Source organism: Erinaceus europaeus, chromosome 8 (assembly GCF_950295315.1).
Source record: "Erinaceus europaeus chromosome 8, mEriEur2.1, whole genome shotgun sequence".
Taxonomy (NCBI): Eukaryota; Metazoa; Chordata; class Mammalia; order Eulipotyphla; family Erinaceidae; genus Erinaceus; species Erinaceus europaeus.
The window spans coordinates 10839050-10864333 of NC_080169.1; the positions used below are offsets into that span (position 1 = coordinate 10839050).

At 41.5% G+C, this 25284-nt stretch overlaps 1 protein-coding gene across 4 annotated transcripts in view; it reads left to right on the forward strand.

The window, feature by feature from the left end:
- HECW1 (HECT, C2 and WW domain containing E3 ubiquitin protein ligase 1) overlaps positions 1-25284 on the forward strand; it is a 345650-nt gene that overhangs the window by 160337 nt on the left and 160029 nt on the right. For 3 of the 4 annotated variants that reach the window (XM_060195885.1, XM_060195887.1, XM_007535072.3), the window contains 2 exons: positions 5527-5851; positions 18508-18615. In XM_060195885.1, the coding sequence (XP_060051868.1) occupies positions 5527-5851; positions 18508-18615 (433 nt within the window). Of the gene's footprint in view, positions 1-5526; positions 5852-18507; positions 18616-25284 lie in introns of those variants that run through there. The other variant, XM_060195888.1, reaches the window with a different exon arrangement.

Here is a 25284-nt window from a genome sequence, read left to right on the forward strand (position 1 = left end):
CATGCCTGAGGCTCCAAAGTCCCAGGTTCAATCCCCCACACCAACATAAGCCAGAGCTGGTAAAAAAAAAAAAAAAGAAAAGAAAAGAAAAAAGAAAAAAAAGAAAGTGAACCACCTGAGATGGAATTAGAGTATACTATGAAAGGAAAGGTCTCACCTGAGTAATGAAGCTGAAGGGTCGTCATTCCACACGTGAAGCCTCTGGACACAGTCTGAAGTGAAGCAAACCCTAACAAAAGGACTTTTCAAAGTTAACCCAATTACCAAATAATGTGATGATAACATTAACTATTGATTGTCTTTTTGAACCCTAAGACAGCAGGAACCTCACATCTCCACTATAGAGCCTCTACTTCCCCCAGTCCTGGAATGCAGAAGAATTCTATTCAAGCACAAACCTTACAAAATGTGGCTTGTACGATACTAAGCAACAAATCTATCCGCCTGATGCCTCACAATAAGTCCTTTACCATCATTTGTGCATGGGTGGAGGGGTGCTTTATTTATAATGTGCAAAATGAGAACAGAAGGCTGAGTTCTTCAAATCATTCCAACCTCCCCACCTCTGATGCTTTTTAAATCTTCAAGGTTGGGAGGTGGAGCGGGGGATATTGTGACCTGAATTCATATGTTGTTTCTTCTTTCTCTTGTTCTTACCATGCTAACAAAAGATTGGCAATGCCAAAGCATACCATAGCCACCTCTAAGTCTTCCCTAAGAATTTTCACCCCTTTATCTCCTTCTTCATCTTTACAGTTGCACTGGACTACTTAATGTCTGAAATATAAATATTTTTCTTTTTTTACTGGTGACTTAGTAATCATTAAGATTGTGGGATAAGAGCGATACAATTCCACACATTTCCCGCCACAAAATTCCTATATCCCATCCCTTTCATTGGAAACTTCCCTATTCTTTATCCCTCTGGGAGTATGGACCAAAATTCTTTATGGGGTGCAGAAGGTGGGAGGTATGGCTTCTGTAATTGATTCTCTGTTGTACATGGGTGTTGGCAGATCAGTCTATACCCCCAGTCTGTTTCTATCTTTCCCTAGTTGGGTAGGGCTTTGGGAAGGTAGGGTTCCAGGTCACATTGGTGAGGTCATATGCCCAGGAAATTACTTTTGGCATCATGGTAGCATCTGCAACTTGGTGGCTGAAAAGCATTAAGATATAAAGCAGGAGAAATCGTTTAATAATCAGGAACCTACAGGTAATAATATAGCAGGTGAGATTTGGAGTCTTCATGTTGTAGGAAGCTAGGAAATCTATTTTAGGTATCTTCCAAGGGGCCCATGACTACTGATTTTTGTCTGAGCCTGAGAGCGGACATGCTGGTGGGATGAAAGTATTGTCTAGGTAGATGGTGTCAGACTTGAAAATAGGACTAGAAAGCTGGATCAGGACAGAGTAGCCCCCACGTATGGGCAAAGTATATAAATACCCTTAACTATAAACCCCAGCGATCTGACCTAGAGGAAACTTGAAAGATCATTTCTAGGAGCAAATTTAAGTATATTGCAGGGCTCAGAGGATAATGCAAAGGGACTTAGTCAATTGGTAAGCAACACTGACAGTCTAGGGCCTATGTTACAGGGGAACTTTCTTTTTTTTAAATACACAAACACACACACACACACACACACACACACACTTTTTTTTTTTTTTTTTTTTTTTGCCACCAGGCTTATCGCTGGGACTTGTTGCTAGAACTATGAATCCACTGCTCCCAGCAACCATTTTTTCCTTTTTTTTTTTGTCTTTCTATTTTATTTTTACTTGACAGAACAGAAGCAAATTGAGAGGGAAGGGGAGATAGAAAAAGAGAAAGACAGACATGTGCAAACCTGCCTCACAACTTGTGAAGTGTCCTTCCTGCAGGTGGGGAGCAGGGTCTAGAACTGGGATCCTTGAGCTTAGTGATATGTCCTCTTAACTGGGTGCACCACCCCCAGGCCCCAGAATACTTTCTTACTAAATTAATACTACTTTGGTAATAGTAAATACACAATGGTAATAGTAAAATAAATTTTAGAAGTAAACTTATTTTTAAGCACTTACTATATGAAGAATTTGACCTTCTCTGTCTCTCTGCCTCTCTAGCTCGATTACTCGATTACTTTATTATTGTCTCTATCCAATAATAAATAAAATAAAATAACCTCAACCAAAAAAGTTTTTTAAGTGGTATTGTCTCATTAAACTCTGACAGCCCATTTACAGATAAGAAAACTGAGATGCAGAAAAAATAAGATTTGTCAAGGAATACACAGATTGAGTGCTGGCAGATGTGAGCTAACTTTGCTCATAGTGTAACTCATAATTATGCATTTGACTATTTCATTTAATTCCAAGTAATTTTCAAGCTCCATAACAAAATGTAAGATGTTACTAGTTTACATAAAGTGTGTATAGAATGAAGAAGTGTTCTGCTCTTACATCTCAGCTATCTTTCTTTTATTGGAGATTTCACATGGCTCTCTCAACAAAGCCCTCTAGACTCTATGATTACCGAGGTGCCCCTTGGAGGATTACTGGGCAGATTACTGAAGCCCTAAACTGTTCAGAAGGGACTGTGTATTTGTAAGGTGGCTGGGTGGCTCACTGGGCTCAAGGCTTTGTCTGTCTTTCAGAAAGGAGGATGGTTTCTAGGCAACTACATGGTCCATCTACTTTCATACTACTGTACTTCCACAATGGAAGGAAGGAAGAAAGAGATGGAAAAAAATGTATGTGGTACAAATAAAGTGATGAGATGCTTTCTGAAATCTGGCTTTTTCTGCCCTTTACTAATTCCATAGTTAACAGACTATGAGTGGGGTCAGAGGAATTTCTAACAAGAGACTCAAATAATGAATGAATATGCCTGCCCCTAGGCTATTAAGAACTGAGACACAGAATGTTAACAATGTGCTTTATCAGGTTAATGGACTTCTCCAAGCGCCCTGGTCTTATAAGATGGAAAAAGTACAGGCCTAAATTATTGCTAAATAGACTTATATAATCTAAAGAGTAAACTGGCCCTGGAGTCTGGTCCTCTGGCTGCTAGGTAAAAAGTCAGTAACTTTCATTTGATTGATGTATGTAATAAGTTAGAATCCCTGAGTTCTAAACTGCATGATTCAACCCATTTTTAAACCCTCATTTATTTTTCTCTTCTTGGAAACAGAAGTGTTATAAACAGTATGTACTTTCAGAGTAAAACAACAAAAACACAGAAGCCACAGGTCGTGGCACACCAGGTTAAGCACACACATTATAGCGCACAAGGACCCAGGTGCAAGCCCCTGGTCTCCACCTGCAGTGGGGGAAGCCTCATGAGTCATGAAGCAGGGCTGCAGATGTCTCTCTTTCTCCCTTTCTATCTCCCCCTCTCCTCTCAATTTCTCTCTATCTCTATTCAATAGTAATTAAATAAATATTTTAATAAAGAAACAAAAACAAACAAAAAACCACATAAATTCCCATTTTAATATATTTTGAGTTAGAATCTCCCCCTACTCATCTCAAAACAGAATCTCCTGTATAAGTTTTGTATGATGGTCTTTTCTGTATGTTTTAAAAACTCCATAAAATAATTGAGTTATTGCATCAACTTATCTCATCTGTAACATTCAGTGCTACAGACTAAAAAAAACATGCTTTTTTTTTTTTTTCTTAGCAGATGCAGTGTCTTCTATAGTACCACTGACTCTACGGGAATCACAATCTGAGATTGGACTTTACTAGAAATTATGATATTTGAAAAATACTAGTATACCTGATATCTGTAGTAAGAATTTCAGATGGCATAAGACATTCTGTAGTATAAAAACAAAAGTAAATGGAGAAGGAATTACCTCCTGACCCAGTAGGAACCACTTCTCAGTCTGCACTGTGTGTGGGATCTTGAATGCTACAGGGATCATAAAACTGTTTAGTGGTAATAAATATAATCTATTCTAAAGAAAGAAGAAGTTGGGGGTGGGGCGGTAGCGCACTAGGTTAAGCACGCGTGGTATAAGGCGCAAGGACTGGTGTAAGGATCCCAGTTCGAGCCCCTGGCTCCCCACCTGTGGGGGAGGGGTGTCGCTTCACAGGTAATGAAGCAGGTGTCTTATCTTTCTCCCTTCTTCTCTGTCTTTCCCTCCTCTCTTCATTTCTCTCTGTCCTATCAACAACAACGACAGCAATAATAACAATGATAAACAGCAAGGGCAACAAAAAGGCAACTCTAGGAGCAGTGGCACTGAGCCCCAGCAATAACCCTGGAGGCAAAAAAAAAAAAAAAAAGAAGAAGAAGAAGAAGAAGAAGAAGAAAGAAGAAATTGGATGCAATTAAACTGACACTGGAGAACTCAAGAGATGGTACTTTGTCTAAGCCAATCACACCTTCAGGGCTGTCCTGCACATTGCAAGTCCACTGACACCAAGTAGGCTAGAAGGAGCTGGGAAAAGCAAACTCAAGCAGAAGATAGAAATAAGGGGTTCCTGGGAGTCGGGCTGTAGCGTAGCGGGTTAAGCGCAGGTGGCGCAAAGCACAAGGACCGACATAAGGATCCCGGTTCGAACCCCGGCTCCCCACCTGCAGGGGAGTCGCTTCACAGGCGGTGAAGCAGGTCTGCAGGTGTCTGTCTTTCTCTCCTCCTCTCTGTCTTCCCCTCCTCTCTCCATTTCTCTCTGTCCTATCCAACAACGACAACAACAATAATAACTACAACAATAAAACAACAAGGGCAGCAAAAGGGAATAAATAAATAAAATAAATATTAAAAAAAAAAAAGAAGGGGTTCCTGGAGAACTCTTTTATTTTTTTTTATTGGGGTGATTAATGGTTTACAGTAAACAGTAAATATAGTTGTTGGTACATGTGTAAAATGTCTCAGTTTTCTGCAAGACATTCTAACCCTAGGTTCTCCTCCACCATCATGCACCAGGACTGAAAGCCCCCTCCACCAGAGTATACCAACTCCAGTCCAAATTCTGCTTTGTGTTTCCCCATCCGTTCTTATTTTTCAACTTCTGTTCATAAGTGAGATCATCCCATATTCATCTTTCTCTTTCCAACTTATCTCACTTCACATGATTTCTTCAAGCTCCATCCAAGATGAGGTGAAGAAGGTGAATTCACCATAGTTAATAGCTGAGTAGTATTCCATTGTGTATATAGACCACTCGTCTGTTGTTGGACACCTAGGTTGCTTCCAGGTTTTTGACTATCAGAAATTGTGCTGCTATGAATACAGATCTTTCTGGATGGTTGTGTTTGGTTTTTTAGGCTCTATCCCCAGGAGAAGAATGGTAGGGTAGGTCCATTTCTAGCCTCCTGAGAGCCTGGAGAACTCTTGATTCTTTCTTGCTGTCCCTGAATGAACCTAGAGTTATAGTCTCTGTCCAAGGAAAGTGTTCTTGTAATGTTTCCAATCTTCCTCAGGGGGTTGCACACCCACAGCTCATGCCTCCCAGCACACCCTTCATTCCCAGGGATGACAGTGACCCTCGAACTGGCATCTTCTTCCCCTACTGACTGTCTGTTTGCTCCCACAGAATCTATACCAGAACAGGTTTTTAGGCCTGGCTGCCATGGCATCTCCATCTAGAAACTCCCAGAACCGACGCCGGTGCAAGGAGCCTCTGCGCCACAGCTACAACCCGGGCCAGTTCCACAGCATGTCCATCAGAACCGGCCCCCATGGCACTGTCACCATCCCCCGCTCCACCAGTGACACCGACCTGGTCACCTCAGACAGTCGCTCTACACTCATGGTCAGCAGCTCCTACTACTCCATAGGGCACTCACAGGACTTGGTGATCCATTGGGATATAAAGGAGGAAGTAGACGCCGGGGACTGGATCGGCATGTATCTCATTGGTGAGTAGAATAGGGGTCAGCCAGAGTGGTCAATAACATGACACTTGAGCAAATGTTCTTAGGAGTATGGTTTAGGTGTTCATAATTCACATTTACATATTCTTCAGGATTTCCATCACCTCTGTAAATGAATTTAAATGTGCCTTTCATAGGCAAGTGTTTTACATACTGAACTCTTAACAAATGGAAGACCAACTGAGGCTTCACTTGCCATCTCTATTCATTACATGATAGCAGGGCTGAGTGTAGAGAAACAAAAAATCACTACCACTTGTAGCTCTAAAAACTCTTAGCACTCTCGGGAGCTAGATGGCAGTGCACCTGGTTGAATGCACGTTACCATGCACAAGGACCCGAGTTCTAGCCCAACTGCTCACACCCAGGGAAGAAGCTTCACAAATGGCGAAACAAGTACTACAGGTGTCTCTCTTTCTACTCTTCTCTATCTCCCCTTCCCCTCTCAATTTCTTTCTGCCCTACCTAATAAAAAATGACAAAAACAGCCACCAGCAGCCGTTTACTTTACTCTGATAGCAATTAAAAAGAAAAGGAAGGAAGGAAGGAAGGAAGGAAGGAAGGAAATGGGAAAGAGAGGGAGAAAAAGAGAGAGGTTCCCATGCTTCCACTTTTAAGTTAATGTCAAATGTTTGTCTCTGGTTGAGGGTATGGACTGACCTGCCAGTGTCCATGTCCAACAGAGAAACAATTACAGGTGCCAGAACTCCCACATGCTGCACCCCATCTTAGAGGAATATGGCTGGGAGCTCTGAAACCCAATTCCATCAGAACCCTGAGAGAGAAGAGGGAAAAAAGGAGGACACTTGGAAGTAGTGATAGGTGTAGGTATAAAGTCAGGATCGTAGAAAAAAAATGGTCAAAATAATAAGATAGATGATAGACAGACAGACAGACAGACAGATAAATAATGTCAACCCATATCTGTGACCTTGGGAGAAGTACTGCAGTTTCCAATGTAGGGAATGGGGACACAGAGCTCTGGTGGTGGGAATGGTGTGGAAGATACACCTGTTATCTTAGGGTTTTATAAATCAATATAGAACCACTAATGAAAAATTATCTTTCTTAAAACCATGTGTCTATAATGCCCAGACAATATCATATACCCATCCAATGCATACATATTTGCAGAGAAGTAATTGCACTTTTGTTTCCAATATAATTAGTGTTTTTCTCTTTTCACCTGCTCTTTCAACATTCTTACTATTTTATATTCAAAAGGAGTAGTGGGAATGTAGACAGTAAAAGAAAGTGTGTCACCAGCTAAAGAATAGTGTGATGACTAAAAGGAAAAATGACTACAAGTCCTAGGTGGAGGAGAAAATAATGAAATAACAAATGTACACTTCAGAAATAAATTGCATGAAAAATATTTCTTATGCATGATAGAATCAATTGCAGTTGGAGTTTATGCATTTAAGCTAGTAAATTACTAAATGATGTTATTGCTGAAGAATTGCTAGAGTCAAGTTCAACAGAAACTCAATCTTCTGCCTTCCGTCTAGACAATGAACCGTGTACACAATTAGATACAATAGTACTATTTAGTATCATCAAATAACAAAGGAGCTAAAGGATTTCTGTAAGTGTTTTACAATATGAAACATTTTTTTCCAATAGAGAATATCAGAATGTCAGGAAGATCTCTTCAGCTCACTTCAGAGTTTTCAAATCAACTTGGCTAGTTATTTGCAATACACATATTACTGTAATGTTGGAGAAACATAGCTTTAAAACTGTACATAGGGGCTTGGGGATAACTCAGTTGGTAGGGTCTGTGCCTTGCCATATGACAGCTTATGTTTGAGCCCTAACATCACCTGAGAGTGCATGGCAACTGGGGGTGGGGTGGGGGTAGGAGAAGCTCTCCTCTTTATCTGAAATAAAAAGAAGTGAACCCTGGGAACAGATGCATTAGACTCTAAAGTCAGCTTTGTTTGTTTGTTTGTTTGTTTTTTAGCACAAGTGGTGTCTCCTGATTAAATTTCAACTTCCAGAAAGTCCAATTGCATTTTCTTTAGCTTAACTTGCTTTAAACCTTGTTCTGGATTCAGCATGCTTGTATATCTATTTTGTTTAAATCTAGAGCAGAGTATGCAATACAACACCCCAATAAGCATCTTTTACTTATTTTGTATTGGTGTAAATTTTAATTATCAACAGTGAAAACTATGTAGATTTTATATTGATTTTATATTTTATATCTAGGCCTCAATTTGGCAGATGGATATAAAAGGCCTCAATTGTCATAAAAGGCCTCAATTTGGCAGATGGACTTTAGTCAGCTTAGCTCTAAATAGTTAGAATTTAGACAGAGTGCCATTGCCTTCCCACCTCCCACACTGCCCTAGACCTCCTTGTCTCAGTGATGAATGTTACTTGTTAATTTTATTAAAGAAATGCTATTTCCCAAGACTGTGTTGTCACAAAGGTGTAGTCTCACATTTCCTCAAAATAGTTGCCAGCCCATCACAATCACCACCAAACTGTCATCTTCTTCACCACAGAGCCCTGTGCTCCAACCCCCCTTTATTTGTTTATCACCTTAGATCATTTAGAGTTTGGAATAAGATGGAATTTTTTTAATTACCTCTTTACAACAGTACCTTTCTTTTTTCTTGATTAGTGGTTTAATAATAATTAACAAGATTTTAAGATAACAAGGGTATATATAATTCCATGCAGTTCCCATCACCAGTGTTCTGTGTCCTATCCCTTGGGGTCTCCCTAATTTTTTTTTATCCCTCTGGGAGTATGTAACAAACTTCTTAGTAATATATGCACTTAACCAAGTGCGCTACAGGCTGGCTCCTAAAATGTTGTTGTTGTTTACTTTAACCAGACCACTCCTCTGTTCTGGCTTATGGTGGTGCTGGGGTCTGAGCCTGGGACCTAAAAGCCTCAGGCATGAAAGTCTTTTGCAGGACCATTATGCTTTCTCTCCAGGCCCCCAAATTCTTTCTGTGGTACAGAAGGTGGAAGGTCTGGCTTCCGTAATTGCCAACATGGACATTGATAGGTCGATCCATATTCTCAGCCTATCTCTCTCTTTCCCTAGTGGGGCAGGGCTTTGGGGAGGTGAGGTTCCAGGACACATTGTTGAGGTCATCTGCCCAGGGAAGTCAGGATGGTGTCATGATAGCATCTGTAACTTGGTGGTTGAAAGGTAGTAAGATACAAAACAGGACAAATTGTTTAATAAACAGGAACCCAAAGGTAGGAATCGAGCAGCTGAAATGAGGTCTGCTGGGCTAGCTTTATGGGTGGGAGAGAGAGACAACAAGAGACTCATGGCTGAGTGGTAACGCAGTCTAGTCTCTATTCATGTGGAACGCAGCACAATCTAAGCTATCTCTAATCACAATCCTGTCCTTATATATACTCGCCAAGTAGGGTGGAAACAGGATGTGACGTAGAGAGGGTGGAGCGAAAAGAGACTGATGGAGATCAGGGTGACTACGAGAGGGGGCTGAGCAAAAAGACATCATGAACCAGTGGGATTAAACCAATGCCCTGGAGGCAGGGCGGTGCTTAGTTAACAGTGGTTTATGTAAACAGAATATAGTGGTAAGCAGGGGGGATTAACCAGGTTCCAGATGCCACCAGGATGCTGGCTAGGCTTCCCTGGATTGAAGACCCCACCAATGTGTCCTGGAGTTCAGCTTCCCCAGAGTCACATCCTACTAGGGAAAGAGAGAGGCAGACTGGGGGTATGGACCGACCAGTCAACGCCCATGTTCAGCGGGGAAGCAATTACAGAAGCCAAACCTTCTACCTTCTGCAACCCTCAACGACCCTGGGTCCATGCTCCCAGAGGGCTAGAGAATGGGAAAGCTACCATGGGAGGGGGTGGGTTATGGGGATTGGGTGTTGGGAATTGTGTGGAGTTGTACCCCTCCTACCTTATGCTTTTGTTCACTAATCCTTTCTTAAATAAAAAATTAAAAAAAAAAAGCAGGGGGGATTAAACCAATGAAACAGAAGGGGTCTTAGAAGCATACCAACAGGGGTCTTCATGTGGAACCCTATTTTAGGTATGTTCCAAGGGACAAAATAACTTTTCTGTGGTGGTGTGTGTGGATGTGACTCATTTCTCAATGTAGAGAAGGATATGTGAGGGGAAACCGGGATTCCTAGGGGATAGTTATCCCTGATAAAGGAATGGATGGCTCTGTAGTTCAGTCTTATATGCAGACTATGGTGTTGTTTTGGAGGACAGTCACTGTGGAAATAGATAAGAAGCCTATTCATGGATTAGTCCAGAAGCCAGAGAGATACGGGGGGAGGGGGAGATAAAAAAAAAAAAGTAGATATAAGTAGAGCAAAATCTAGGAGTTCATCTAGAAGATAAGGAAGAGGATATTAAAGAGAGGATACTTAACAGTATCAGATACCATGAAACTCCATGATTTGAGCATGATATTTTTTCACTAAGATAAAATAAAGCTCATCAATTTAGAATCTTAATTTGACAGTGTGTTATTATTATAGTAGCTGCACATATATAACTTGAAGCATTTAGTGCAAAATTCCCACTTTTGGCAGCATGTTTCTAAGCTTTTCTTTCTTCCCTTTTTTTTCTATTTTATTTGATAATACAGACAGAAATAGAGAGGGGTGGGGTAGATATGAAGAGACAGGGGTATAATTCCATACAGTTCCCAGCACCAGAGTTCCATGTCCCATCCCCTCTATTGGAAGCTTCCCTATTCTTTATCCCTCTGGGAGTATGGACCCAAGATCACTATGGGGTATAGAAAGTGGAAGGTCTAGCTTCTGTAATTGCTTCTCTGCTGAGTATGGCTATTGGCAGTTCTATCTAAACCCCCAGCCTGTCTCCCTCTTTCCCTAGTGAGGCAGGGTTCTGGGGAGATGAGGCTTCAGGACACATTGGTGAGATCGTTTGCCCAGGGAAGTCAAGATGGTGTCATGCTAGTATCTGCAACTTGGTGGCTGAAAGGCAATAAGATATAAAGCAGGACAAATTGTTGAATAAACATACACCCAAAGATAAGAATAGAGCAGATGAAACGGGGTCTTTATGTAGGAAGAAGCTAGGAAGTCTATTTTAGGTATGTTCCCAGGGGCCCATGGCTTTAGTAGTTTTCTCCTGATCCCTATAGCTAGCATTCAGTTGAACTGAAAGTATTGTCTGTGTAGATGGTGTCAGAGTTTCAGGTTCTTAGTAGTTTTACACATGAAGTTATCATCGAGCTTTGCCTTAGAGGACCCTGTGTTTAGCCCACATGTAAACACAGAGCTGCTTATTAAAGCCTGGCACTCTCCTAAGATCACTACTGATACTAGTTAATTTAGTTCTCCCAAAAGTCTTTAGAGGTTGATACTAATTTTGTCCTCATTTTTGATGTGAGGGAAGTAATGACACAGTGGTTGATTAAACCAACTACCAGTGTTCAAATAGATAGTAATGCTAACGATATCCTTCCAGCCCCAACTTGCTGTTAATATCCTTTAATTGTACAGGCATTACTCCATAGTGACATATATATATATATATCAAATCTTCTAGCTGAGATGCAGGGATGTCATTCCTTGGTGTGGTGGTGAGTGTGACTTGCCTCCCACAATCCACGCTGGTCCATATTCTCTAGTGCCTTCTTCTTGTATAGAATCTGATCTCTAAAAACTACATTTTCCCAAACCCTGTGCAATTACATTCTGCTTCAAGATCTGTTCCTTTGTTGAGGTGAGCCTGTACAAGCTTGGGAAGGTAGAGTTGAGACCCTCCTAGTATTTAGCCTGAAAGGGACACACCCAGGGCTCTAGTTTCCACTTACTGGCCTCACTATTAGACAACAGTGGTTATAGCTTGTCTATGGATGGACACTGTCTTTGTGGGCCTAGAGGTATCACTACCACCTTGTAGCAACCTCTTGCTTTGTGGATCACAGCTCCTGTATAGGATTCTTACATTCAGCAAGTTCCACTCTTTCAGTGAGGTAGGCACAGTCATCTCCAAGAACCAGTTACTCTAAGTCTTTTTATCTCCCACCACCCTCTGCCACATCCTATAGTTCACTTTCCTAATACCTAATACCCTGCACTGAATCCTGTTCTGCATAAAATATGTAATCTGTTTCCATTCTTTTGTATATCACCCTCATAATACACTTGGAAATTTACCAGCCAAATATTAGCAACTCTTCTGTCACTAATGCCTTTGAGGGAGCAGTTGACCACTTGACATAATTAGTACAGATAAGAATATAGGCTACGCTGTTTTCTTGTGTAATATTTATTGTAAAAATTGTTGGTTTTTGTGTAAAAGAATGAGATGTTTCTCAGGACCAACTGGCAGCCACTTAAAATGTGTTGTTTTGGGGCCCAGGCCGTAGGTAGGTAGCACTGTAGGTTAAGTGCACATGGCGAAAAGCGCAAGGAAAGCGCAAGGACCGGCTCAAGGATCCTGGTTTGAACCCCCTGGCTCCCTACCTGCAGGGGGGGGGGGAGGTCACTTCACAAGTGGTGAAGCAGGTCTGCAGGTTTCTATCTTTCTCTCCCCTTCTCTGTCCTCCTGTCCTCTCTCTATTTCTCTCAGTCCTATCCAACAACAACAATAAAAATAACAACAACAATGATAAACAACAAGAGCATAAAAATGGAAAAAAAAAAAAAAAAAAAAGGCCTCCAGGAGCAGTGGATTCATAGTGCAGTCACCAAGCCCCAGCGATAACCCTGGAGACAGAAAAAAAAAGTGTTGTATTTTAATATATACAGTAATATACTTTTTTTCCCTTCAAAAAACATGTGCTATTTACACTCCCATGGTTCCTTTCTTGTTATTTAACCCATTATTATACTAATTATATTATAGTAAAACTATTTCCTTGAATCAATCCCCAAAACAGAGGCTTCGTAAGAATACAGATCCTATTTGGTTACTGTTGTATCCTCAAGGTATAGCACAAAGACGAGAGTGGAGGGAATGCTGAGGTTACGTTTGTCTATTACGTGAAGAAATGTCTTCGTTGGAGTTACTGTGCGTGGATACTTTTCTGTGGCATTCAAGTAAATATTCTGGTGATGAGAGTAGATCAATTCAGGTCAATTCCACGTAATGGCCATAATAAGGCAAATTGCTGTCTAGGTATGAGACTTCTATTATATCTGTAGGGAAGACCCAGGGAGCTAGGAAAATATTATGCCTCCCCCCCCCCCCCAGAAATGAGGCAATTACTATAAAAGACATATTATACAGTCATTTTAGTAACCCAAGCAGGGCTGTGAACACACACTGTGAAGAAAAAGACAGGCAAATTTTGCAAACAAGTGATTTTCCAGGGGACACAAACAGTTCCTGCTGATAATGAGGCAAAGACTGTTGTTTTGCCCAATCATCTTTGCAGAATAAGTCAACCAGAGACGTGCAGTCAGCATAGCACGTCAGTAAGCCTGTTCGCCAGCCATGTCACTGAATGATCCTCTGTAAGGCCTGAGTTATTACTAACCCACTCACCTTCCTTCTACCCGACCTCAGACCCAGGTTTGCAAAGGAGTATTTGAAGCTGTAGAAGCTACACAGCTTTTCTTGTAAGCACTGCTGGGTTTGCATCTCATCTCTCTTTGTCTTCCCAGTTAGCCAGATGCAGGATGTGAACCTCAAGGTATCTTAACTCTGGAAAAGCAGCTGTGTATCACCTCGCTCCTTTCTGCAGAACTGGGCCTGTGGACCTGCCCTCAGGAGCCCCTGCATCTGGCTGTTGTTCAACCACTGCAGTGGCTTTAGACTGTGACAGCCAATGTTTTCCCACAGTTTTGAACTCAGCTAGCAGAGACGGTGACTTTCAAGTAGAGTAGAAACTGCACAAGGGCGGAATTCTGATCAAAATAAAATTCAGGTCTGTTTTTAGCATACACTGAAAGCCTGGGCTGTAGAATTAAGGAGGCAACAGTTGCCTCTCTGTATCTGCACATCTCTGTTTTTCAAGAATGCTGCATTCCTCTCTGTGCAGGGACAACATCTGGTCTACTATTGCTTGCACAGAAACCAAAAACTTAAAAGGAAGGATTTTTCTGGGGGCAGTGGTACTGCACGAGGTTAAGCAATCTGGTTAAGTAATCTGGTTAGAGCCCCCGGGTCCCCACCTGCAGGAGAGATAAGCAGTGAAGCAGGTCTGCAGGTGTCTTGTCTGTCTCTTTCCCTATCTTCCCCTCCTCTCTCAATTTCTGTCTGTCCTATCCAACAAAAAGATGGAAAAAAATGGCCTCTAGGATCAGCAGGTTTGCAGTGTAGGCACCCAGCCCCAGCGATAACCCTGGAGGCAAAGAAAAAAAAAAAAAAACAAAAAGAAAGATTTTTCTTAGCAGAAATATATTTTAAAATATTTTATTTATTTGCTTATTTATTGAATAGAAACATAAAGAGGTAGAGAGGGAGGGGGAGAGGGGCAAAAAGACATCTGCAGCACTGCTTCACCACTCTCAAAGTTACCCCCCATGAGAGCGGGGACTGGGGGGCTTGAACCCAGGTCCTCATACATGGTAACGCGTGTGCTCAGTCAGGTGCTCCACTGAAGAAAGCTTTTTAAATGTTGTGGCAATGGGAGGGTAGAGGGGAAGGGGGGGAGAACTTCTCCAAGAAAACAGGCTGTTACATATTCTGAAATAACTATCTCACCCACTGGAAGTGGGGGTGCCGGGTGGGAGTGTTATTTAAAGGGGGAAAGGAACAGGTTTATGTGAGAGGTCAAAAGTAAGGAGCCATGAAAGTCTTTCTGACTTCTTTGTGGTAGTCATTGTTTGAATTGTGACTGGTGAGATAGAGCTGGGCTGGGGGTATGGGTTGACCTGTCAAGCCCATATCCAGGGGAAAAGCAATGACAGAGACAGACCTTGCACCTTCTGCTCCCCATAATGATCTTTGGTCCATACTCCCAGAGGGATGAAGAACAGGGAAGTTTCCAGTGGAGGGGATGGGATATGGAACTCTGGTGGTGGCAATTGTATGGAATTATACACCTCTTATCCCACAATCTTGTCGATCATTATTAAATCACTAATAAAATAAAAATTAAATAAAAAAGAAAAAGAATTGCAACAGGTGGTAATGACTGGTGCAGGGATAAAAAAAAATTTAAAAAAAAAAGCCCTCCCAGAAGTCAGTTTTGTGTACTTCTTATGAAGTTCCAGATTTTTTTATGTAATCTCAAAAGATTTCAAAAGAGGAAGTTGATATTTAGTTAGTGGAGCCCTGGGAAAAAGTCCTCCCCCTCTAGATCTTTCAAGAATAAAGAAGGTAGTTCTGAGTAGCAGCATTTTAGCACGGTAAAAACCACTTGCTTTGGGGGGTCGTGAGGTAGTGCAGAGGGTTAAGTGCACGTGGTGCAAAGCGCAAGGACCAGAGGAAAGATCCTGGTTCGAACCCCTGGCTCCCCACCTGAAGGAGAGTCACTTTACAGGTGGTGAAGCAGGTCTGCAGGTGTCTTTCTCTCCCATTCTCTGTCTTCCCCTCCTCTCTCCATTTCTCTCTGTCCTATCCAACAATGAATGACATCAACAGTAACAATAATAACCACAACAAGGCTATAACAACAAGGGCAACAAAAGGGGGGGACAGTGGCCTCCATAAACAATGGATTCATGGTGCAGACACTGAGTCCCAGCAATAACCCTGGAGGCAAAAACAAAAAAAAAAAAAACAAAACCATTTGCTTTGGATTGGGAAAAAAAAAAAAAAGACAAAGAGGAGGAATGTTGTTTACTTATGATAAAAAGGGAGGTCATCTAGCTAGCTTTTCCCCATGGAGGTCACCTTAACCTTAGCCTTTATTTTAAATATTTAGCATATCAAAAAAGAGTCGCTAGCATTGGCCTTCTGAGGGGTTGAACCGGTTAAACCAGTTCCACAGGTTTACCTGGGAGAAGAGAATTAATAAGACTCTTCCTGTGCAATTTAACTCTCCTTTCACAGGTGTTTTTATTTGTTTTGTCTTGTCACTGCTCTGGGCTGACTTTTTCTTTTCTTTTTTTTTTTCATTTTTATTATACTTTATTTACTTTTTGGATAGAGACAGAGAGAAATTGAGAGGGGAGGAGGAGGTAGAGAGGGAAGCTTTTACTTGTGTAGCTTTCCCCCTGCAGGTATGGACTGGGGGCTTGAACTTGGGTCCATAAGCACTGTAATGTGTACGTTTAACCAGTTGCACTGCTGTCTGGCCCCTGGAGAAAGAGAAACAGAAATAGAGTCAGAGGAGAGAGGACACCACAGCACCAAAAGCCCCCCCTTCCCCAGTGCTGTGGGGGGTAGGCTTGAACTTAGGTCTAAGCATGGCAAAGCAGGAACCCTCCCAAGTGAGCTATTTTGTCAGCCTCTCTTCAGCAGTGTTTGACAGCTTGCATTGTGTTGACAAAAGGACAAAGGGGGCCAGGCAGTGGCACACCAGGATAAGCACACATAGTACTAAGTGCAAGAACCAGCATAAAAATCCCAGTTCAAGCCCCTGGCTACCCACCTGAAGGGAGGCAGAGTCGCTTCACAAGTGGTGAAGCAGGTCTGCAAGTGTCTATCTTTCTCTCCCTCTCCCTGTCTCCCTCTCCTCTCTCAGTTTCTCTCTGTCCTGTCCAATAAAATGGGGGAAAAAATGTCACCAGGAGCAATGGATTCATAGTGTCTGCAGTGAGTCCCAGAGATAACCCTGAAGGGGAAAAAAAAAAAAAAGTCTGAATACTAAGACAATAAAAAAAAAAAAAAAGCTTAAAGGAAGGAAGGAAGGAGAGAAAGATGGAAGGGAGGGAGGGAGAGAGGAAGAAAGAGAAAGAAAAAACAGATGAGGAAAAGTGTACAATCCCTCACTAATTCCTCCACAGCAGGCTCCCAGGTAGGTTGCCCAGCCTTCCTCTCCTACTTCCCCCTCTCTATTCTTGGCTTCTCCTTATACCTCAGCCCTGGTGCTGGCCTCCTTCCATGTCAGAACATCCTGTTCTTTCCCTTATCATACTTTTTTTTTGCCTCCAGGGTTATTGCTGGGGCTCAGTGCCTTGCACCATGAATCCACTGCTCCTGGAGGCCATCCCCCCCCCCCTTTTGTTGCCTTTGTTGTGTTGTTATTGTTGATGTCATTCATTGTTGGATAGGACAGAGAGAAATGGAGAGAGGAGGGGAAGACAAAGAGGAGGAGAGAAAGACAGACACCTGCAGACCTCCTTCACTGCCTGTGAAGGGACTCCCCTGCAGGTGGGGAGCCGGGGGCTCGAACCGGGATTCTTACACTGGTCCTTGTTCTTTGTGCCAAGTCCACTTAACCCGCTGCGCTACCGCCCAGCCCCCTATCATACATTTTAATCATACATTTATTTCTTTACTTTGTATTTCGTCTTTCGCCTGAATTGTTTCTAAGTTCAGAAGGAAATGGTCAGGTTTTGCCCAACACAGTGGACCCTACACCATTCCTAGCATAACAGATACAAGGATAGAAAGCACCCTGCCTGAAGGCTGGATGAATTTAGTCATGGATGAGGCTTGTGTGCAAATTGTGCGATGGATGTTCAGATAGAGAACCAACAATATGAACTGGGATCCACGTGATTTGGGCACCAAATAGAAAGTATGCTTGGATGGTTTCTCTATGCTTCATCCTCTGACCTAAAAGAAATCCTCTAATGAGAGTTATAGGAAGATGTTTTTCATATTAACATTTCATACATGTGAGGGCTAAGCAAAAGTGAGATGAACTGCTACGAAAAAAAATGCAGTTTTCTTTTCTGTTTCTGGAAGTGTTCATGAACCAGTTGTTGTTCTTGTTATTTGTTTGTTTTTTATTTTTGGAGTGAAAAAGGGAAGAAATTCCTATGTCTAAAAAGATTGGGTATAGATGGTACCTGAGCTCTCTTATTCTGTGACTCCAGGAGCTTTTGCTCCTATTGAGTTTTATGTATTTTTTTTTCCCTCCTCCAGGGTTATTGCTGGGCTCGGTGCCTGCACCATGAATCCACCGCTCCTGGAGGCCATTTTTTTCCCCCTTTTGTTGCCCTTGTTGTAGCTTCGTTGTGGTTATTATTATTGCCCTTGTTGACGCAATTCGTTGTTGGATAGGACAGAGAGAAATGGAGAGAGGAGGGGAAGACAGAGAAGGGGAGAGAAAGATAGACACCTGCAGACCTCCTTCACCACCTGTGAAGGGACTCTCCTGCAGGTGGGGAGCCGGGGGCTCGAACCGGGATCCTTATGCCTGTCCCTGCGCTTTGCGCCACATGCGCTTAACCCACTGTGCCACTGCCCGACCCCCGAGTTTTATGTATTTTTTATATTTAATTTATTTATTTCCCTTTTGTTGCCCTTGTTGTTTTTTTATTGTTGTAATTATTGTTGGTGTTATTGGTGTCGTCACTGTTCTATAGGACAGAGAAATGGAGAGAGGAGGGGAAGACAGAGAGGGGGAGAGAAAAAAGACAGACACCTGCAGACGTGCTTCACCGCCTGTGAAGGGGGGGGCTCGAACCGGGATCCTGATACCAGTCCTTGCACTTCACGCCACATGCGCTTAACCCCGCTGTGCTACCGCCCAACTCCCTCCTATTGAGTTTTAAATAACATTAATATCAATTTCTCTCTCTTTCTTTCTAAAGATGGTGTTAGCTGATATGTTTCTCTTCTCTGCTTTCTTTTCTTATGACTATAGATGAGGTTTTGTCAGAAAACTTTCTGGATTATAAGAACCGTGGAGTCAATGGTTCTCATCGGGGTCAGATCATCTGGAAGATTGATGCCAGCTCATACTTTGTAGAACGTGAGTACTTTCCCCTATCTCCCCCCCACACACACACACACACAGTTGCCACCAGGGTTATTACTGGGAATCTGTGCCAGCACTATGAATTGACCACTCCTGGTGGCCATATTGTTTTCCCCTAGTGGTTTTCACTCACTACTCAAGAACTCATATTCACAGTTTTTCAGCATCTCATCAAATGAGAATTACCCTTTTACATAGCATATTTCTACGTGAAGGCAACATCACAGAACAAAAAGCGAAGCAGCTGAATCTTGCTTTTTCCCAGGCAAAAGAAATGGTAATACAACAGAAAGAAAGGGGGAAAATATGAAGTTATAAAGCATGATATGTACACATTTAATGCATCATGTTATAATTTTTATAGTCAAGCTGTCATCTGTATGTATATATATATATATATATATATATATATATATATGTGCTCAGTCAGTATTAGAATCATTTGCAAACTGAATTAAGTCTTATCTTCATGAAAGAAGAGAGATTTGAAGATAAACTAATTTCTTGCTCTCTAAAAATTTAGAGCATCTCTGTTCTCAGAAATAACACAAATGTACTTTTTTTTTTTGAATTGACATACATTAAATGAGTAGATACAAAAGTTGGTAATAAATTTTTAGAAGGGTTCTAGTTTTTTTTTTTTTCTTTTTTGCCTCCAGGGTTATTGCTGGGGCTCAGTGCCTGCACTACAAATACACTGCTCCTGGAGGCTATTTTTTCCCATTTTGTTGCCCTTGTTGCTGTGCTCTTTGTAGTTGTTATTGTTGTCGTAGCTGTTGTTGTTGGATAGGACAGAGAATAATGGAGAGAGGAGGGGAAGACAGAGAGGAGGAGAGAAAGACACCTGCAGACCTGCTTCATGGCTTACAAAGTGACCTCCTGCAGGTGGGGAACCTGGGGCTCGAACTGGGATCCTTCTGCCGGCCCTTGTGCTTTGTGCCACCTGCGCTAACCTGCTGCGCTACTGCCTGACTCCCAGGGTCCTAGTTTTGTGGGATGCCGTTACTCACCGTTAACTTTGACTGAGGCATAGTGAGTGAAATTCCCAGCAAGAGATGTCCTTTTGTCTAACACTTATCTTCTTGTCTCTAGTGTCTGCTCACCTCTATCTACCCTGCATACTGGTATTAGACAAAACATTAGCCTAATTCTGCTACTGCTGGCCTAGAAATGGCAGGGCTCCACCTCCCTACTGCATCAGCTGAAACTTCTGCCTAACTGACCAGCCCAAACAGAAATTCACCATGAATTTCTTTTTTTATCTCATATTTTCTCTCTTTTTTTTAATTTTTAAAAGTTTTCTTTACTTATTTATTGGATAAAGACAGCCAGAAATCGAGAGGTAAGGGGGATATAGAGAGGAAGAGAGACAGAGAGACACCTGCCACACTGTTTCACCACTCGCAAAGCTTTCCCCACGCAGGTGGGGGCCGGGGGCTCAAACCTGAGTCCTTGCACATTGTAACATGCATTCAACCAGGTGTGCCACTGGCCGGCCCCTGAACCTTATTTCTTCATCCATCCCAGCAGTATGCTCTTCAGTGGTCATGTGAGTCTCTTCTCATGTCTCACAAACAACATCATTTATCATAAAGAACAAGGGTGATTTTATTTGGGGGGAGAAGATGGCTCTAACTAGTGATGCCAAATACGAATCAATGAGAACAAAAAAAGTACAAATTTCACTGGAAATAAATAGTAAACATAATTGTTAATTGTGTATCCCCATCTAAATGGAAAATTTGAGGAGGGAAAGGAGACAGTTATTTCTTATTTGTTTCTTTGTTTCTAACTCAGAAATAGCATCCAATGTAGAGTCAACATACAGTCATTAAGAATGAGTGCTAGGGATAACACAGTATCTTACTCTTCTGAACGAACCAGTCTGAAAAGGAGAGGCTTGTCTGTGCATTAATCTAGCAATAGTGTTGTCCCTTTATATGTAATTTATCAAAATCTTGTGACATAGAATTGTCCTTATATATTTATCTTGAATAACAAGCCATTCATTCAATATAATTATTTTCATCAATAGTTTTGAAGGTAATGGTTACATATCAATAGAAAGGTGTTATAACATCAGCTCCTTAAGGGGCTGGGCGTGGCGCACCAGGTTAAGCAAACATAGTACCAAGTGCCAAGGACCTGCTCAAGGATCCTAGTTCCAGCCCCCTGCTCTCCACCTGCAGGGGGAGTTGATTCACAAGTGGTGAAGCAGGTCTGCATGTGTCTGTCTTTCTGTCCCCCTCTTTATCTTCCCCTCCCCTCTCAATTTCTTTCTGTCCTGTCCAATAAAAAAAAAAAATGGTCACAGGAGTAGTGGATTCCTAGTGCAGGCATTGAGCCCCAGCGATAACCCTGAGGAAAAAAAAAAATCAGCCACATAAACTATATGAAATGCAATATATATATATATATATATATATATATATATATATATATGAAATGAAATCATTGAGTAAAGTGATACTTAAACTGCTTAAATGGCAGTGTCCTATAAAAGACTAATGATTTGAAATTTTCATATTCAAAATAACTAAAATTTGAAAATGTTAGAAAATGCATTTTTAAATACTGTGTTATAAACTTGGGAAGAACCCACTTCTTGGTTTACCTGAGTAATATCTCAACATCTTGTTGCTTTGGAAGAAAAAAGGAAAAAAGTGGAAGTTGCAAAAGTGGATGTTTACCTTATTGACTTTATTGAGTGGCAAAATTGTATTCTGTTGCTTATTATTATGCCATATACTAATAATGTGTTAGTCTGTGCAAATGTAATGCAGTTTGTCAGAGAATTCATGAAGATAAGACTTAATTCAGTTTGCAAATGATTCTAATATTGAGTGAGCACATATATATATATATATATATATACATGCATACAGATGACAACTTGACTATAAAAATTATAACATGATGCATTAAATGTAAGCATACAACACTTTATAACTTCATATTTTTATAAATTCATATTTTAAGTGAAGTAATGTACATTTTTTCAGAATTTTATGGTTGAAAAGTTTTTAAATTAGCAAAGAGACAAAGATTGGATTCATAAAATGTTCTGGTATGGCCATCCTTCATTAAAATATCAAAGAAGCAGAAGTCCTCTTATTAAAATAAAAGTGCAGGATCCTGGTCATTATCCAGAAGTTTACAGATACTGTGTTAAGAATTAAAAATAAGACTCTTACAATCCCTGCATAGTAATAAACACCTTTATTTAGTTCACAAAATGTGCCTTCTTAAAATTAAAAACAGTTTCCTTTGGCCACTGGCCAAATTGTAAAGGATGAAGCATGAGGAAAGGTCATCTTTCCTACTCAAGGGTTAAATGATCAAACAGAGCTGAGAGATAGCTCAACTAGATAGTGTCTCAAACAGAGCTGAGAGATAGCTCAACTAGATAGTGTCTCAAACAGAGCTGAGAGATAGCTCAACTAGATAGTGAATCTGCTTTGCCACCTATACAACCAGGTTTCAGCCCATTTGCCACTACACTGAGGAGATTTCAGTGCTATTATCTTTCCCTCTCTCCCTCTATCTCTTTATCTCTGTTATTGTCTTTCTCTCTGCACAAGTCAACCCAAAGCAATGAAGCTCAGAGACAATAGAACAAATAATACAGAAGACTTTTAATTTACTTTCCTTTTATTATTTCCTTTTATGATAATGGAGGCGTATGGCTGATTAGTCAGTTTCTATAATGTTCTGGCAGTGATTCAGTTTAGATTTAGGTAATTACTATTGATTTGTAAGATTGTTAGGTATGATTAAATCAGATTTTGAACACACTACCAAACTAGGAGTAATCAAAATAGATACTTTATTACTCTCCGAGGAATTATAAGTATGACAAAATGGGAAAAAAGAAAGCCTGAATAGCTTCCTATTTTCTGGCATAAGTTTTCCCCCATGAGCATCTGGTAATTCAGCTGTAGTAATAATTGCTAAAATGCAAATTTTCACACTGACAAAAAGGAAGAACTAGGTAACTCTTTACCTACCTTGGTAAGATCCTAAAACGTTGTCTCATTATGCTAATTCAGTTCTTGTTTTCTAAGATGAGCAGTCAGGTTCAGTGCACCTTCAAAAGGAGTTAGTTACCATAGATAGACTGTCTGCTCCCATCAGAACTAAGTCATTCAAAATTGAGCCTTGTGTTGCCCAAAAGCACGGTGAGAGGTAATGATTGTTGAGAGAAGGCACCTGTGTCCTGATCTTTGCCCCCAAATCTGCTTTTGTGCCGCTCCCTGTTTGTTGTACTATCTACCCCTCAGTAGCAGGGAGCACAGAGTATGTGTAACTAAAATAACCACTGACTACAGTCCAAATAATTCCCCTAAATAGGGTCTCTTTTCTCCATAAACCCACCTCTGTGTCACAGTTGCATTGTGATGGTGGTCAGAAGCACTGGCATCTCACTGTTCTCTGGGACTGTTAGGTCAGTAATCAGTAGTGTTTCTGACTACCTTTCTCTACCTTACTTTTCAAGTTCAGAATATCTCTCCAACCTCTTTCCACATCCCAATCTCCCTCTCTAGAGCATACCTTGCCTTCAGGTCCATCCTTCCCATTCAGGTCTCTACCCTCACATCCACATTCACACCCAGAATACATTTAGCTCTGATCTCATCATTCCTTACACTGCATATGTCATCTTTCCAAATTAAACACACACACACACACACACACACACACACACACACACACACACACACAGCCCCTGACCACACAGAACAGCAGACCTAAGCACCTGGTCCTGTTATAAGAATTTAAAATATCATTTTATTGGAGGAGGGGCTAATGATTTACAACACAGATGTTAACACATGGGTAGGTACAATTTCACATCTCCCCATGATAGGCATAATTATTTTTTTAGATTTTATTTATTTATTTATTTTGGATGGAGACAGAGAAATTGAGACAAAAGAGGAAAATAGAGAGGAGGAGAGAGACATACAGCACTGTTTCACTGCTCAGAAAGCTTCCTCCCTGCAGGATGAGGGACTTGAACCTGGGTCCCTATGCACTGTAATGTATGTTCTTAACTCAGTATGCCACCACCCAGCCCCTGATAGGAGTAATTTTTTTTTTTTTTTGCCTCCAGGGTTATTGCTGGGGCTCAGTGCCTGCACTACAAAGCCACTGCTCCCGGAGGCCATTTTTTCCCATTTTGTTGCCCTTGTCATTATGGTTATTGCTGTCATTGATGTTGTTGTTGGATAGGACAGAGTAATGGAGAGAGGAGGGGAGACAGAGAGAAGGCGAGAAAGCTAGACACCTGCAGACCTGCTTCACTGCCCATGAAGCGACCTTCCCTGCAGGTGGGGAACCAGCGGCTCAAACTGGGATCCTTGCGCTGGTTCTTGTGCTTCAGCCATACGCTACCACCTGACTCCTGATAGGAGTGATTTTTCACACCACGCCTTCAGCAGAGGAAGAGAAGTTTACACCTGTGAGGTGGTACAGTCAGGATTTGCCTTCTCAGTCTATATTTCAGCAGGTAACATCCAAGTAAGACTCGGAAGTGGTGGTAGGAGCGGTGTGGAATTGTATCCCTGTTATCTTGTAATTTTTCTAAACCAACATTAAATCACAAATTAAAAAAGAGAGAGACTTGGAAGTGCAATGTCCACCACATGTGGCCCCTTGTTCACTGAGATTCTGTTTCTTCATCTATAAAATGAAGTTAGCATCTGTCCTTCAGAACATGACTTCCTGAGGATGAACCAACACACGCCCGCCCTCACCTCCCTGAAGTGCCCGTCATTGTCTGGCGTGACCAGATCTGCTGTTGTGACAGATTAGGGGTTACAGAAGCCACTCTTAGATGGGTCAGAGCAGGAAAGTATTCTGCTTTACAGAGTGAATACATTAGTGACAACTGAGCTTAAGTGACTTTATTCTGAGATTTTTTTTTTTTTCTGTTGGGAGATCCTGTGTAGCCAAAGTTAAAGGCTGAAGGACACTGAAAAAAAAACGCAGGGCTTCAGAACAAGCTGACTCTTTGCATTAGCATTTCTGGCTCAGGCAGTACCCTTCTCCACAGTGCTGCAGAAGTGAGGGCAAGCTCTCTGCTAGAGCTAGCGGGCTGCCCGGACCCATGAAGGCACACAGGGATCTGGTCAAGTCAGCAGTCCAGATGGTTCAGGTGATGCCTCATTATAGCCTCGGATTTGAATCTGGGAGTATTTTCACCAGGCCTGTCCCGTTTTTAGAACCATTATAAAAACTGCACTGTGGGCTGCCATTTTCAATCATATCCACAGAGGTATCTCTGTGCACTGCAATAAACATTTGAGTCATAGGTGCTAAGCCCACAGGAAGTCCGAAGTCTTCCTGGGGAGACCAAGCACAAATCCGTAGAGCATAAAACTGTAAAAGTCACACTGCCTTAGAAGGTTTATTAGGAGCATGGATGACTCCTTGTAAAGTAAAATAAAATAAAAATATATGTGTCCCACCAGGGTTAACACTAAGGCTCTCTATATGAATATTCAAAAAATAATGTGTCACCTTTCTTGTTGTTATGAATGCCCATGGAAGCCTTTACTATGCCCCCTGTTGGCTTTTCAGTTGAATATTATCTTAAAGGAATGTCACGGTCAAAGAAATACTCTGCAATACTATCATGAAGTTGTTCCAGTATTGTTTATG